General features: G+C 38.6%; 1 protein-coding gene across 2 annotated transcripts in view; it reads left to right on the top strand.

The window, feature by feature from the left end:
* Positions 1-15,640, top strand: part of arid2 (AT-rich interactive domain 2) — a 151,828-nt gene extending 136,188 nt beyond the window's left edge. For both annotated transcript variants that reach the window (XM_048548529.2, XM_048548531.2), the window contains 6 exons: positions 3,586-3,740; positions 8,899-9,037; positions 9,136-9,224; positions 12,850-12,970; positions 13,084-13,175; positions 14,177-15,640. In XM_048548529.2, coding sequence (XP_048404486.2) covers positions 3,586-3,740; positions 8,899-9,037; positions 9,136-9,224; positions 12,850-12,970; positions 13,084-13,175; positions 14,177-14,309 — 729 coding nt within the window. In that variant the 3' untranslated portion in view covers positions 14,310-15,640. The remainder of the gene's footprint in view (positions 1-3,585; positions 3,741-8,898; positions 9,038-9,135; positions 9,225-12,849; positions 12,971-13,083; positions 13,176-14,176) is intronic.
* The last annotated feature ends 232 nt before the right edge of the window (positions 15,641-15,872 follow it).

Raw genomic sequence — 15,872 nt, 5'->3', positions numbered from 1 at the left:
ACCACCAAACTCTGTGGTTTAGTACCATTTTTCCCAAAACAAATTATAAGTAGATTCAAGAAACCATGGCATTTTCATTGTACTTTCCTCCACTACTCTGCAGCAAGAAATATCCCAGATTTTCTGGTAATAATGACGATAGAAGCTGTTGGAATTTGCTGTGGTCATATCTCTGAAACTGACAGCAACATCTGGAGTCTGCATATGTTCACCTAAATTCTTTGCTGCCATGATTATATGTAATGTCTATTTGGTGCAGTGCAAGTTCCTTCACTAACTTTATGAAAATCATTTAGTTGCTGAGAAGTTGCCTCTTTGTGTTCTTTGTGTTGCTGTATATGTACTTGAATGAGGTGTAACTTCATAACAACATGCTCAACTTGTAATTTCTGATAGACAACCTCATTTGTTTTTTTGAAAAACAATCACATTTTTAAAAAAAAATTGTTTTGAAGTTTATTTTATATTTCAACATCTACTTTAATTCCTTGGGGTATGTTCTGATCATTTATTTTGTTTTCTAGAAAATCTTAATTAAAACTGAAAGAATGGTGCAGTTTTACTTCCTGGCTTTTTTGTCCATAGAGAGATTTCTGTGTAATTGGCAGCTTATCCAGCTTGATAACATCCTCACTGGTTGCTTGGTGAACCCCTTGACATGAGATTCCAACTGAGTCAGGAAGTTGGAAATCCGTAGCACAGAGATCTCTGGATTCATTGCTTCCTGTAAAATCTAGCCTCCTTTGTGTACATTATATTCTTCCATTTTTGTTAACTTCCACTCTGTATTTAGCTGCTTTGTATTTTCAGTGCAATTTAATTTTGACTGTTCTAAGAATTTCAGATTTCACAAACATAGTTTAATTGCAGCAGCTTTTAAGATATTATTGCTGTGTTTTCTAGGTTTTTTAAAAAACTCCAGAAGCTCTTGTGCTTTGAACTAACATCTAGGAAAAATGATGCTTTGTCACAAATTCATGAAAACACTCTTGTTTAATGTCAATTTTCGGCAAGAGACTCCAGCAATAAATCATCAGGGACAGAGTGAACTGAACACTTGAACAAGTCTATGTTGACCTATGTTGATGTCGGAACAGTAGATCACGTCTGACTAATTGAATGCTTAAGATCAGTCACATCATGGGCAGGGATGGCAGCTGTATCCCTTTGAACTTCCAGAAGGCATTTAGTAAGATAAGATTATTACCAAAAATTAGAGCAGAATTAGAAGTAGCTTCCATTTTCCAGCTTATCAACCTATGTCACATAGTAGATATAAAAGATGTGACAAGTGGTGTTCTCCAGGATCTGTGCGAGAATGCATGCATATTGATAACTTAGATAAAGGGTGTTTTCTAGTTGGTGGGGATACAGTAATGTGCTGCGTTTTTCAACACGCACTGCAGAATGTAGACAAACGCAGACGTAAAAAAAAAGCTGACTGGTCAAGTTCAATATTAGTATGATGGATCAAAAGAAATGAAATCAGCATGTTCTCTTTAATAATCATCTCTTTAATGGGATAGTGTAGGGAGAGGGGCTTAGATTGGTTCACAGGCCGGCGCAACATCGAGGGCTGAAGAGCCTGTCCTGCGCTGTATTGTTCTATGCTCTGTGTTCTAATAGCAAAAGCTTGGGGATTTAGAGAAAAGATTTTGTTGCACAGATAGATAAAGTTAATATGCAGATTGCTGTTGGTAATCACTTGCTAATGAGTATAATTATCCACCGAGGAAATTCCTTGTCACCGGTCATAGGAATTGCAATAAAATAATCAAACAGTTAATGGTTAAATCTTCCTTTTGTTAAGAATTTTAGAATACAAAAATGAAGAAGCTTCAGTTCACTTGTGTAATGCCTTGATCAGACTTCCTGGGAGTATTATATTCATTTCTGGACACTGCCTTAGTAAGGGCTTGTTGGTCGTAGAGGGGATCCAGTGCAGATTCACTAGAAAGATAGTGAGACTTCCACAGTAAAGCTATGCAGATAGGTTGCATAAATGCAACTTTGATTGCCTTGAGTTTAGGAAGTCAAGAGGTAATTTAAGAAAGCTATTCAAAATTAGAATAAGGTCTAGTGTAGTTGGTATTGAAAAACTGTTTTCTCAGCCAGTCTCATCTAATGTGCTTTATACATGTAATCTTGTCCTTTAGGCATATTAACAGCACCACCAGTGGTGACCCATCAGATCCATTTTCAATTTGTTCAGGATGGCATCGTGGCAGTTGTTAGTATTTGCTGCCTCACAACGCCAGGGATTGGCATTCGATTCCAGCTTTGGGTGACTGTATGGAGTTTACACATTCTCTCTGTTTCTGCTAGGTACTCTTTCTTCCCACAGTCCAAAGATGGTGGATTGGCTATGCTAAATTGTTCCATAGTGTCCAGGGAAGTGCAGGCTAGGTGGAATAGCCATGGGAAATGCAGGTTTGCAGGATGGGGAGGGGTGGCACTTGAATTTGGGGTGAGATGCTGTTCGGAGTGTCGATGCAGACCCAAGGGGCCAAATGGCCTCTTTCCACACTGTAGAACTTCTATGATTCTACGATTCCGGCCCTATAACCACAATGTCAGGAGAATCATTGATTAGCCATGAGGAATAGGATTTTTGATTATTTTTTCTGTTTTTCTGTTTGTAATATTATTAATGCTGAAAGCTATTAACTCTACAGATTTTTTAAAAGGGAAGTATATGTTTTGTCCCAGTACTGATTGAATAGCTCTTAAATTTGCCCTCAGTTGAGGTTTACTGTGTTTTTGTATCATTTGAATGAATGCAGAAGATGAAATTGGAATTTACTAATGTATTTTGTGGTTGCAGTACTCATATTTTATGACTACATTTGTCACTGTTCTCCAAAAGGTTCAGGATGCAAGTCAATGTTTTTTACATTTTGAAATGGTCAGTAATTTTAAGGTTAAACTTGATGAGTACGTTTAATATTTCTGCATTTTAATTAACCTTGCTGAACTCAATTTCATCTTAGACTGTTTAAGTCTTCCTACAACCTTCAGTGCATTGATGTGTGGTAACCAAGCAGGAGTGATGTGGTGTTTCTTGTAATTCTTAAAAATATTAAATTACTTTACTGATTATTTATGTGGCTATAATATGACCACTGTAGCCTGTATTGTATGGCCTGCAGCACCATATTTTAACTTTTGTCTTTAGGGCGAGCTTCAGGTTTTCACCAAGAGTATGAATTAATCCAGCATTCTGTGATAGGCCAGATTTTGTTGGAGAAGAAACAGAATCTGAACAACTCATGTTATTATGAGCATTTGCAGTGACTTTATAGACAGCATACTCTAAAACCAAAGTTAAGTGAAACCACAAAGTACCTTGCTCCAGCAAAATCTGGCCTTCAAACTCCATTGCTGTATTTTAATCTTGATGATTAAGTTTCCAGGGTGCAAAAAACATTTAGTTATCTTAGATTGGAATGTCTTATTCAACCTCGATTGAAACTAACATTACGTCATATCTCAGTAGTGTTAATGTGCAAGAATATGAATACTTTTCCAAGTTATTATTCCTGAGTAGTATTTATATTGACTTACCTATGATGAATATTCCTGCAGTCTGCTCCTTTAGCAGTATCATCAGCACCACCATCGGCAACCCAGCAGATCAATTCTCATTCTCTTCAACATCAAGTTCAATCGTTGCACCAACATGGTGAGCTGACAAGAAAGCCTGGACAGAATTTCATGTGCCTGTGGCAAGCATGCAGAAGGTGAATATTCATTTTTTTGCTGATTAAGTCACGGATCTGCAAAAGTTGTGTATGTATTGGGTAAGGTTTCTCAGGCATGCTATATTGATTTCCTAATATATTCTATTTAAAGAAACACTTTTTTGATCCATTCCCTGTTATGTGACTCAATTTGACACAAAGTGGGATTGGATTAGATTAGATTCCCTACAGTGTGGAAACAACAGGCCCTTCGGCCCAACAAGTCAACACCACCCTTTGGAGATTCCCACCCAGACCCATCCCCCTATAACCCACACACTCCCCTGAACACTGCAGGTAATTTAGCCTGGCCAATCCACCTAGCCTGCACATCTTTGGACTGTGGGAGGAAACCGGAGCACCCGGAGGAAACCCACGCAGACACGGGGAGAATGTGCAAACTCCGCACAGACAGTTGCCCAAAAGTGGAATTGAACCCGGGTCCCTAGTGATGTGAGGCTCAGGTGCTAACCGCTGAGCCACTGTGCCACCCATGTCCTAGACTATGTCCCTCATAGTCTGCTCCTGAGGTTGCAGTTCTAGGTCTGAGGTGATTTGTCATTGATTGTTTCTTTTCCCTACATTCTGAACAATTTGGGAAGAAATCTGTGTGCTGGTATTCCAAGTTAGTTAGGTTGCCGTGAACACTTAGCAATTTTGTTTTAACCGTTTCATCTTTCCTAATATAATTCAAAGACTTAACGTGACTAATATTTCTGTTCAGTCACATTTGGAAGTTTGGATGTTTCAGTGAAGTAGTGTAATTGTCTTTCGCTAAAGCATTTGCTTGAACTGCCCAACATGTAATCAAAGGAAAGCTGAGCCTCAGCTTTCAAGAATAGAATCCTGTTTTGTCTGGATAGGACATTTGTACTATTTGCACACTGTGACATCTCAGGAAGGATGTTCTGGATAATATTGAAAGGTGGGGCAGGTTTGAAGGGCTGAATGACCTACTCCTCCTTGGCAGGTTTATTTTCATGGCAGCAAGCAAAAGTGTTGTCCTTCAAAATGTTAAACATCCACCTTGTTATAAAGAGAAATGAGTTAAATAATCGTAAATCTGTATTAACACACACAAAGCTTCAAACTGTTAAATTAGCTGTAACATGCTTCAGGAAGTCCTGCTATTATGAAAGGGGCAAGTCTGCCTGTCTGTCTTTTGATATTAGTGTCTTTAAAAAATGTAAGTATAAAGTTGGACCACATAAATTTTGTAAATTTGAAGAACACAAATTCTGCTTGTATGCTCCAATCCAAACGAATCAGATTTTTGGGCAAAGCTGACCATATTTTGTTTGCTAATTTTAATCATAATCCAACTGGATTTTTTATATTATAATTGTCATAAGTGTATTATGTTTAAGGCTAAATTCTTTGAAAACTAAATGTTCTTTTTTTAGGAAGGATTAATTTAAAATTTAAACACCGTAGCAACAGATACTTATTTTAAAGACAGCATTTGAATATATAAAATGGCCTGAGATAACATGGTGTGAAGCTGGAATAAAATTTTCAGAAATTTTCAGAATTCCCTTCTCCTCCCCCATTTCTGAAGAAGGGCCTTGACCCGAAATGTCAAACTTTCCTGCTCCTCTGATGCTGCTTGGCTTGCTGCGTTCATCTAGCTTCACACTGTATTATCTCAGATTCTCCAGCATCGGCAGTTCCTACTATTAATATAAAATGGCCTAGTTTGCTAGATAGGAGTAGAAATAAAAGTTGAGACAGATTCCCACAGTACTGGGAAGATGGAGCTTTTATGGAGCATCTTAAAATAGTAAAGAGAAATGGAAAAGCATGAAGAAATTCCAGAGCCTAGGATGCAAGTAAGTTGAAGGCATTAAAACGAAGTTGTCTAGGATTCTCCAGCATCTTTCCCATTATCTCTGCTGGATAAGCTCAGCAGGTGGAGCGGCATTTGTGAAGGGAAAAACCAAGTTAACATTTCAGGTCTGGTGACCCACCTTTAAAGTTGAAGGCATGACTGACAATGTTGAAACGATTAAAATTGGAAATGTAGAAGAGGCCAGAATACAAGAAGAGTGTAGGCATAGAGAAGATTTACAGCAATCTGGAGGACCTCTGCAATGGATTTGCAAGCAAGCATGAGTGTTTTAAAATTGATGTTTCTGGACCAGAAGCTAACGCCATTCAGTGAACACAGATGATAGGAAAATGGGACTTAGATTTCAGCGTTTGATAGGGGAAGCAGATTTTGGATGTGTTTTGTTTTACAGAATGTGGATGATGACAGTCTGACTATGAGAAAATATCCAAATCTAGAGGTAAACTCTAGGAGGATTTCAGTAGCAGATAGTGATGGGTGCTGTAACAGTTGAGAGTTGGTAATCTTGGTGATGTGTGGTCAGAAAGTTCCGAAGAACTGGGGAGCCAAGGTTTGAAACAAAGTCTTGGTCATCCTCAAGGTGTGACGAGAGAGAGAAGGTCTCTTGCTAGGGAATGGATTTTGGATTGAGCACCGAAACTTCTGTCTTTCCAGTGTTTGATTGGAGGAAGCTTTGATTTTTGGAAATCACTGTGGGAGTTTAGAATTGATGGTGAGATATGGTTGGATGTCAACAAATAGACAGAAACTTGACTGTTTTTAGATGATGCCAGTGAGAGAGAGCATGTCGATGAGAAAGAGAAGGGACAAAAGATACATCCCTTGAGCTTCCAGGTAACTGTGGGAATATTTTTATGACTGTATAGAAGAAACTTCAGGCCCTAGAATCTCAGTTTTTAATGACATGAAAAGCGGTCCTTTGATTCATATACTGTCTGTTTTGCTCATAGTGTCCATCTATACGTATCCCATTTTCCAGCACTAGGCCTGTAGCCTTGTATGCTTTGGTATTTCTAATGTTCATATAAATATTTCTTAAATTGAGAGTTCCTGCTCTACTACCCTTTTTAGGCGCTGAATTATACCAAAGAACTTTGGAACTTACTGACCACACATCACCACTGAATATACCCAAACTGTCTTGTTCCTTACTATTTAACTGAACCCCCTGGTTATTGATCCCTTTTCTAAGGGAAAGATTTCTCCCAAACTGTTACATTTATGCTTGTATTAGCTTGGTAGATCTCAATCTGATTCCCCTCAGTCGTCTTTACTCTTTGGAAAACAACCTCAGCCTGCCTAGTCCCTCTTCATAGTTGGGTTGCTGCGCCCCTGGCAACATCCTGGGTGAATCTCTTCTGCACCTTTTTATACAATGCAGTGATATTCTTCCTATATTGTGACATCCAGAACCGCAAACACTGCTAACTAAAAGTGTTCCATCATAACTCTTTGCTTTTGCGTTCAGTACTTCTGCAAATTTGCTTTAAATTATCATATGCCTTCTTAACTACATTCCTACCTGTCCTGCTGCATTCAAGGATCCATGGATATGCACACTAAGGTCCCTCTGATCCTGTGTACTTCCTAGGATCCTCCCATTCAATCTATAATCCTTGTCTTCTTAATCCTCCCAAAATGTATCACCACTTTTCAGCATTAAATTCCATTTTCCACTGTTCATCCCATCTGACTAGCCCATCTATATTGTCCTATAATCTAAAGGTTTTCTGCTTGCTCTTCTACAACCAACTTTCATGTCATCTGTGAACATACTGATCGTACCTCCTACATTTCATACCTGCATCAGTAACGTACACAACAAGCATCAAGGGACCCAACACCAGGCCACTGGGTGCAGACTCCAGTTACAGAAATGCCCTTTGACTATCATTCTCTGCTTCCTGTCAATAACCTAATTTGGCCAGATTGCCCTGGATACCACAGGCTTAGCTTCTTAACCAGTCTGCCACTGGGAATCTTGTCAAAAGCCTTTCTGAAGTCCATGCAAGCTACTTCAACTGCACACTCCCCATGTATTCACCTAGTCAGCTTCTCTAAAAGTTCAAATTTGTTAGACATCACCTCCCCCTTTATAAAGCCATTCTAACCATCCTTAAATAATCCTTGCTTTCTCCAAATGGATACTAATTAGGTCCCTCATTTTTATTTTTCCCCAATAGACTCACTGACCGGCAGTCATCTGGTTTATCCTGACCACCCCTCTTTAAAATGGCACCACATTATCTGTTTTTCAGTTCTCTGGCTCCCCTACTGTGAAAGGAGAGGATTTGACAATTAATTCCAGAGCCCCTGCGCTATTGTCCCTCCCTTCCCACAACAGCGTGGAGTACATCTCAGCTGGGCCTGGGAATTTATCCACTTACAAGCTTAATAAAACTGCTTGTACATCCTTTTCCCCCAGTGCTGATTCATTCAAATATGTCACAGTCATCCTCCCTTATTTCTATAGCTACATCACCCTTCTCTCCAGTGAACACAGATATAAAGTACTCAATGTCCTCTCTTAGCTCTCCTAATTTCTTTTGTATATACCTGAGGAGGATTTGAGCCTTTGGTGTGTACCAAATAGCTTCCTTTTTTACTTCCTTATCTAATTCTGTACATATCATCCGTCTTTCTTTGGATTTGCTGGTCCCACCCTTCACCTTTATGGGAGCATGTTGGCCCATTCTTTGAATTTCTCCCACTACACTAATACAGATCTTCTGGCAAGCAGCTGCTCCCAGTCAACTTTGTTCAGATCCCATATAATCTTACTAAAATCGACCTTCTGTCAATTCATAATCTTTATTTCTGATCCATCTTTATCCTTGTCTGTAATTACCTTAATTATGGGCACAGGTCCTAGATCATAGCTGAAAGCATACTTAAGTTTACAGGTACATTTCTCCTGTGTATTTGGGAATATATTCAGATCTTTATTTTGTTTGTAAGTTATTCTTTGTCTTTGTAGCTTTTTTCACAAATTGTCATTCTTTTTCTTCTAACTAAAGAAGGGAAGAAATTTTTTGTTCAGAACTATTGCATGCTAATTTTAACTTCAAATAGGCAAAAAAATGAGCAAGACTGGAAAATGCAGAATGAGATGTTGACTATGACGTGTTTTGGGAAGAAATTGTTGGAGGTAACTTTTTTTTGGAAACAAGACTGTTGGTCCTTCTCTGTTTCTGGAAAATAGTGGAATGCACAGCTCACCAAGTAATGAAAAACTAGCAGTAAAGAACAGATAATCATCAATGGAGTTGACTTATGGATCATAAAACATATTTATCGTTCAAATTTTAGGTGGTTTGAATCTCCATCTCAGGTATATTACCACGCAGCAACTGAGCATGGAGGGAAAGATGTATATCCAGGGGCATGTATGTGGGAAGCTTGTGAACACTTCCCACGGCAGCGATTCTCCTTCATTACTCACTTACAAGTATGTAACTGCAAAGATTTATGAAATGGCAGCATGTTTATTTGTTTTGACTATAAACTTGGTATTACAGCGATGGTTTGATTTTATTTTATGAATAGGATAAACACTGCACAAAAGATGCACTCCTTACAGGACTGAAGAAGCTTGAAGAGCAAGCACAAGGTGGAAACCAGCAAAATTCCAATAAGTAAGGATAAAGTACTGATTTTTAAATATTGGATATTTCTAGAGATTTTAATTGGGATACTAAATTATTAAATCTTAGCCATTCCACTTGAAAGTCTGTTTTAGGTCAGGTGATAATATATCTGAATAACTGAACAACCAGTCCTCCTGCTTTGCTGCTTCCTTACCTTTTCCCTAGACTGTACCTGCCCTAGCCCTGAAGCCACGTATGCCTTCAGTTTTTCTTACATCTTTCCTCATGCCCTCTTTGAGCACACTGTTTCTAAGATACCTACATCCATTTTTTAAAACCCCATTTCCTCTGAACTGTTGACCTTTTGATTTAACTTTGTTTGTCATGTGGGCTCATGTTGGAAATGGTCCTATCCTGAACGTGTTCCTTTCAAATCTCATACCATACTAAAAAGGAAGTATCACTTTACCACATCCCTTCTTAAGGCTTAATTTTTTTTCCTCATGTCCTAGAATGTGTACTCATCTCCTAAGTCTCTGCCTATCTTTCCAGCAGCTCCGTGTTTCATGTTCTCGAATCATGCATTCATCCCAGCCACAGCATTGAAATTATGCAAATATAAATTACAATATAAATTCTCTTGTGACTCTGATCATGGGGTTTATTCCTCCTTGACCCCGTTGCTGCAGCTTTTGAGGTGATGGTTCCAGTAAGGGAGACTTTATACCCCGAGAGAAAGGGAGTGGACAAATTCTAAGTAGCGTTGTAAATAAAAACATTGATGGGAATGCTCTGAATGTAAAAAGAGCAAGTCAATTAGAAAAGAAAGGCAAGAAAGTCAGAGTATGCAGTTACTTGGAAGAACTGTATTGCATTTATTTCAATGCAAGGGGCCTTACAGGTAAGACTGGACTCAGGGCATGTTTAAGAACGTGTAATTGGCACCTCATAGCTATTGCAGAAAATTGGGCTGTGAGATGGACAGGACTGGCAACTCAAATGTTCTGGGTTTTAGATGTTGGAAGGATAGGAAAGGAGGCAAGAAAGGACGGGCAGATTTTGAGTAAAGAACATATTACTGCTGAAAAACCGTCAGTGAAAATATATAGGTAAAATTAAAAATAAGGAAGGAAAGATCATCTTGATGGATTTGTACTACCACTCTGTAGTCAGAGGGAAATTGAGAAAAGAAATGTCAGAATATCTCAGATATATGAGGCATCTTATTCTTCCAAACGTTGACTGGGCTTACCACGGTGTTAGAGGTTTGTACGCTGAAGAAATTTGAAATGTATATTCAAGAAAATTTTCTTTATCAATATGTAGATGCTTCTACCCGAGCAAAACTAGGCCACCTTTTGAGCAATAAAGCAGGGCAGGTGACTGAAGTCAACATGGGGGATTACTTTGGGTCTAGTGATCATAATTCTATTAGTTTCAAAATGGTTATGGAAAAGGTTAAACCTTCCATAAAAGTCAAAAGTTTTTAATTGGTGTAAGGTAAATTTCAACGGTATGAGAAAAGAACTTTCAAAAGTTGAAGTAGACTGTTCGGAGATAAGAGGATTTCTCACAAGTGGGATAACAAGGTGGAGCTGGAACACAGCAGGCCAGGCAGCACTGAGGAGCAGGAAAGCTGCTGTTTTGGGTCAGGAGGTGACACAACCTGTCTATCTTCTCTCCTACCTATACACTCCTCCTACCTCACTGACCAATCCTCACCACTGCCTACCTGCACTCACTTATCATCCCACCTAGCTTCCCCAGCCCCACCCCTCCTCTCTATTTATTTCAGAGCTCCATTCCACATCCCGCCCATTTCTGAAGAAGGGTCCCGACCCGAAATGCCAACTTTCCAGCTCCTCCTGATGCCACCTGGCCCACAATGCTCCTCCAGCTCCATGCTGTGTTATCTCTGACTCTAGCATCAGCAGTTCTTACTACCCCTCACAAGTGGGAGGTGATCAAGAGTGTGATGAGAGTTCAGAGGCATTTTGTTCCAATTAGAGTGAAGGGTAAAGCTGATAAGATTAAGGAACAATGGATGAATAAAGATATTGAGGTTTTAGTCAAGAGTAGAAGAGAATCTTATTTTGGATGTAGACATTTTGGTTCAGTTGAATCACTTAATCAACATTGTGCGTTGGGGCATTCTTTAAGAGAAATCAGGAAGTCAAAGAGGGGAGATGGGATAGCATTGGCAGGTAAGGTGAAGGATAATCCGAAGAGATTCTACAGCACATTAAGAGTAAGAGAGTAACTAGAGAGAGGTTAGGGCCCCATAAAGATCAAGGAGGTTGTCTTTGTGTTGAACCCCAGGTGGCATTGTAGACAGGTGAAGGTTTCTAAGATTCAGATGTGATCTTGATCAAATGGGTCAATGGGCTGAAAAATGGCAAATGGAGTTCAGTTTGGTTGAATGCAACGTATTGCATTTTTGTACAAAAAACATAGGTAGTGCTTATACAATTGATGGTAAGGCCTTGGATTTGCTCTAGAACAGAAGGGCGTAGTGGTTCAGGTACATAATTCTTTGAAGTTTGCATCACAGGGTGGTTAAAAAGGCATTTGGCACACTTGCCTTATTTGTTCAGTCCTTTTGAGTATAGGAGTTGGGAAGTCATGTTGAGGTTGAATAGGACTGTTGGTGAGGCCTGTTTTGGAATGCTGTGTCTAGCTCTGGTCACGTCATCATAGGGAGGATATTAAGCTGGAGAGGATACAGAAGAGATTTACCTGGAAGTTGGGAATGGAAGGTTTCAGTTCTAAAGAAAGGCTGAATAGGCTAGGACCTTTTTTCACTGGACCACGGGAGGTTGACAGGCGATCAACCTTATAGCAGTTTAATACAATAATGACGTGTATAGATAGAGTTAATAAAAGTTATTTCCCTCGGATGGGGGGTTTCATGACTGGGGGCACGTTTTTACGGTGAGAGGACTGACATTCTTAAAAGACATGAGGGGATCATTTTTACACAGAGTGGTTCACGTGTGGAATGAACTTGCTGAGGAAGTGACAGTTGTGGGTACAATTAAAAGACATTTGGATAAGGAATGGGAATGAATAGGAAAGGTTTAGAGAGATATGGGCCAAATCATGGCGAACGGGACAAGATTAATTTAGTATATCTGGTTGGCATGGACGAGTTGGACCGAAGGGTCTGTTTCTGTGCTGTATGACGATAACATCCACCTCCCGCACCTTTTTTTTGTTCTCTAGTACAGGGAGACTGGATTCAAACAAAGCAATCTGATCTATCCATCGTGGCCAATCTCAAAAGCTGCTAGTCCAAGTACTGTGGAATTCCCTGATTTTTCCAAAGATCTCTCCTCCATCCCTCCTTTTTTCCAATCTATATGCTTCTCGTTAAATCATCCATCCGAAGATTAGGGCTCAGCTTTCACATAAATTCTGCTGCAATATTCTAATCCTATCTGATCTTTGTTCCTGTTGATCTATGTTGATTTCTAATGCTCAAGCACCTGGACATCATAATTCATACTTCTCTTTCATGGCATTTCCCTTTCTTACAGTATCTGCAGCCATACCTCCCTAACCTGGTCTTTTGAAGCAAAGTCTCCTTCATTCTCCATGAGTCACTGGGAGCAAGGGGCTATTGATATTTTATATAATTAGGCCTGTTTAAATTAATCTTTCATTATTTCCACAGGCAGACACCAGCTGGAACTACTTCTGTTGCTAAAGCACAGAAGACCATTGTGAATCATCCCAGTGCTGCCTTAGTGGCATTGCGGAGAGGATCTAGGAACCTTGCATTTAGAGATTATATGGTCAGTCAAATAAATTGGGTTATATTTGATTTAAACAGAGTAACTTTCTTCCATCAGTCTATAATAGTTTCTTTCTGAAAACCATTGCACCTTTCTCAATTTTTTTTTTCCAGGATGAACAGGAAGGTCCAATAACAAAACACATCCGGTTGACAGCTGCCTTAATTTTAAAAAATGTTGCTAAGTATTCAGATTGCGGTCGCAGGTAATGAGAATTTTTGTTTCTTCACTTACAGTTGGAATTCTACTATCAACAATAAGTGAAGATAGATGCTGTGTACTCTAGGGCTTTAGAGAGATACAGCCGTTTGGTCTCATGAGCTTTGGAAGTCATCGATACAATGAGTTGCATTTGTGAGGTGCTATTCACATAGGAGAGAACATACTGAGCAGTAGGAAATCAACATTTTGAGAGAACATTGGTTCTGTTACCAAGTGAGAAACGCTTGGGTAGGAGTGTTAAAATAAGCTGGGGGATTTGCCCATGGGCTATGATAGTACTGAAGGAGGTTTTCAAATTAAGATGGTTAAACTCTGGAGGATTTGTAAAGAACAATGAATTTGAATTTGATCACTGGTTCAAAGCCAGTGATGATCAATACTTGAGGAGGGACACAGCTTGGTTCTTGAAAGTTGAGTGTATATAACGAGGAGCTCCATATTCTGGGAGAAGACTGTTGTTAAAAAGTTGGAGTTTGTGTTTAGACCAGTGAACAAGCATGCTTAATGTTGTGGTGTTTAGTGGTTATGTTGCTGAATGATCTTGATAGAACACCTTGACCTGACTGGGAAAGTTATTGAGCTCCTTGCTAGATCCCCAAGACAGTTATAACTGTACAAGATATTCAGTCCAATAATAAAGCTGGAGAATTTGTGAACAATTTAAGACCATACTTATTGTAAGCTGTGACTGAGGATGGGTGCTTTCATCATTGTTCTACATCTGCTTTGAATTAGGGAACTTGGTTGTGATATTGTTTCATTACAAAAGTTCTCCTGAATGAATAACCATTCCATATAGGGCTGAAGATTTCTGTTTGAATACTCAATAGTCTCACTGCTCAATTCGAAAGATTTCAGGCTAATGCATAATGTTACACTTGCGTATGAATCTGGTAACATTGCATTATATTAATTCTTGAAAAGCCATAGCCTGAAAGTTGGAAATTGTTTTAACTGTGGGTTTGTGCTTCATTTTCCTTGCAGATTACTAAAGCGACATGAAAATCAATTGTCTGTACTAGCCCTTAGCAACATGGAAGCTTCCAGCACTCTTGCCAAATGCCTTTTTGAACTTGTGCATCTAGAACACTTACAACCACCAGAAGATAAACTCTGAAACAGTGTGTTGACATTACATATCTGGCCAGTGTGTACAGTATTCTAAAATGACCTGTAAATGATTTTCAGAACAAAACAGCAAGTCCTGTTGAGAAGAGGCCATTGTGGACATAGTTTCTTTAAATCTTTTATCCATGTTGCACAGAAGCTTTTCATTCTGATCACAGTGATTCTGTGGTTGACCAGCTTTTAATAGGATTACCAATTGTCTGTTTGGAATCCAGTATCATTTTTAAAAATGTTTGGAAGTAGTAAATACTAAAAATTGAGAGGCTACACAGATCAAATAATAGCATTAATTATTTTTGCCCTATACCCCGTGTGAGGACATTTTTATATTTTGTAATGAGTGACTAAGCTGGGGTTTAATAGAACAGAAATGAATGCACTGGATGTAATGTCTGTGATCGAAGAGGTTGCAGCTTATTTCTAGTGAAGTGTTTTCCTGTTTAGAATTTGGTAGCTTGTTTTTTTTTTTCATACTTGAGCCAATATATTTTCACTTATTTATTATTACATGATCAGTTGTAAATATTTGTGAATAAAATGAACCAACTTTCATGCCACTGCAATCATTGGAAACACAGCTTGTGGTATCATTAGCATTATTGTTAGGACTCTTATTTTCTAGTGTTTCCTGTCAATTGTAAGTAATTGTGATATATTTCCTGCAGTGGATGAATGTTCTTTAAGTCTGTGTAAATAATTCTGCAATGGTACTGATGCTGTAAAGTCAAAAGCAGTTTTGTGGAACTGATTTTTTTGTATTATACGCCTTGTAGAACTCATTTGCTGGTTGAAAGAGTATGAAATAATATATCTCATGTCATTTTGTAGAAGAAAACTATTGAAGGTATTTTTGGTTTACCCTGACTCGGACCCACTGAAAGGTATCACTTAGTACAAGCGCGGTGCTTGTACAGGATTTTTTGTATCTGTAAATTGTTTAAATACAAGGAATTTTATACAGGTTTTTCTCCGTGTTATATTTACATTAGGTGCAGGTATGGTATTTTCTTCACTATTCGTAACATTATTTTCCAATCTAATTATAGTGCAGTATTTTAGTGTTTGTTATTCCATCTTTAATATTGTACCATTCCACGTTCCTGTTTTGTCTCCAGGTTTTGTCCTGAATGGTGTGTTATGTGATCTTTCATAACTGCCTATTGCCTGATGTATTAGCATCCAGAGGAGGGAACATTCTCCTTTCCCATTTCCTGCTTTGTCTGTAGAATGTGCAGTAATAACATACAACAGTTTTACATTAGGTGACTTTAATTACTTTGGTGACTGTTTATAGTTTTAAATAAAAGAGGCTGGACATTTTTGTTTTAGTTTGCACTCATTTATTTCAGATCTGCACACAATGAAACAACCTGCAAAGTTCATACGTTACTGATCGTACAGCTGTGTCTGAATTAGTTTAATTTTGTCGAGGTGCCTGTTGATTGTACTCTTTTTTATCAGTTCCAACAATGTTTAGTGAATTAAATGTCATATGGTGCCCCTACTGTGGCAAGTTTAACTGTGAGACAGAGTTACATACCTCCTGATCAAA

The sequence above is a fragment of the Stegostoma tigrinum genome, chromosome 18 (genome assembly GCF_030684315.1).
Source record: "Stegostoma tigrinum isolate sSteTig4 chromosome 18, sSteTig4.hap1, whole genome shotgun sequence".
NCBI lineage: Eukaryota > Metazoa > Chordata > Chondrichthyes > Orectolobiformes > Stegostomatidae > Stegostoma > Stegostoma tigrinum.
The sequence above is the reverse complement of the archived record's forward strand: the minus strand, read 5'-3'. Positions and strand labels throughout refer to the sequence as shown.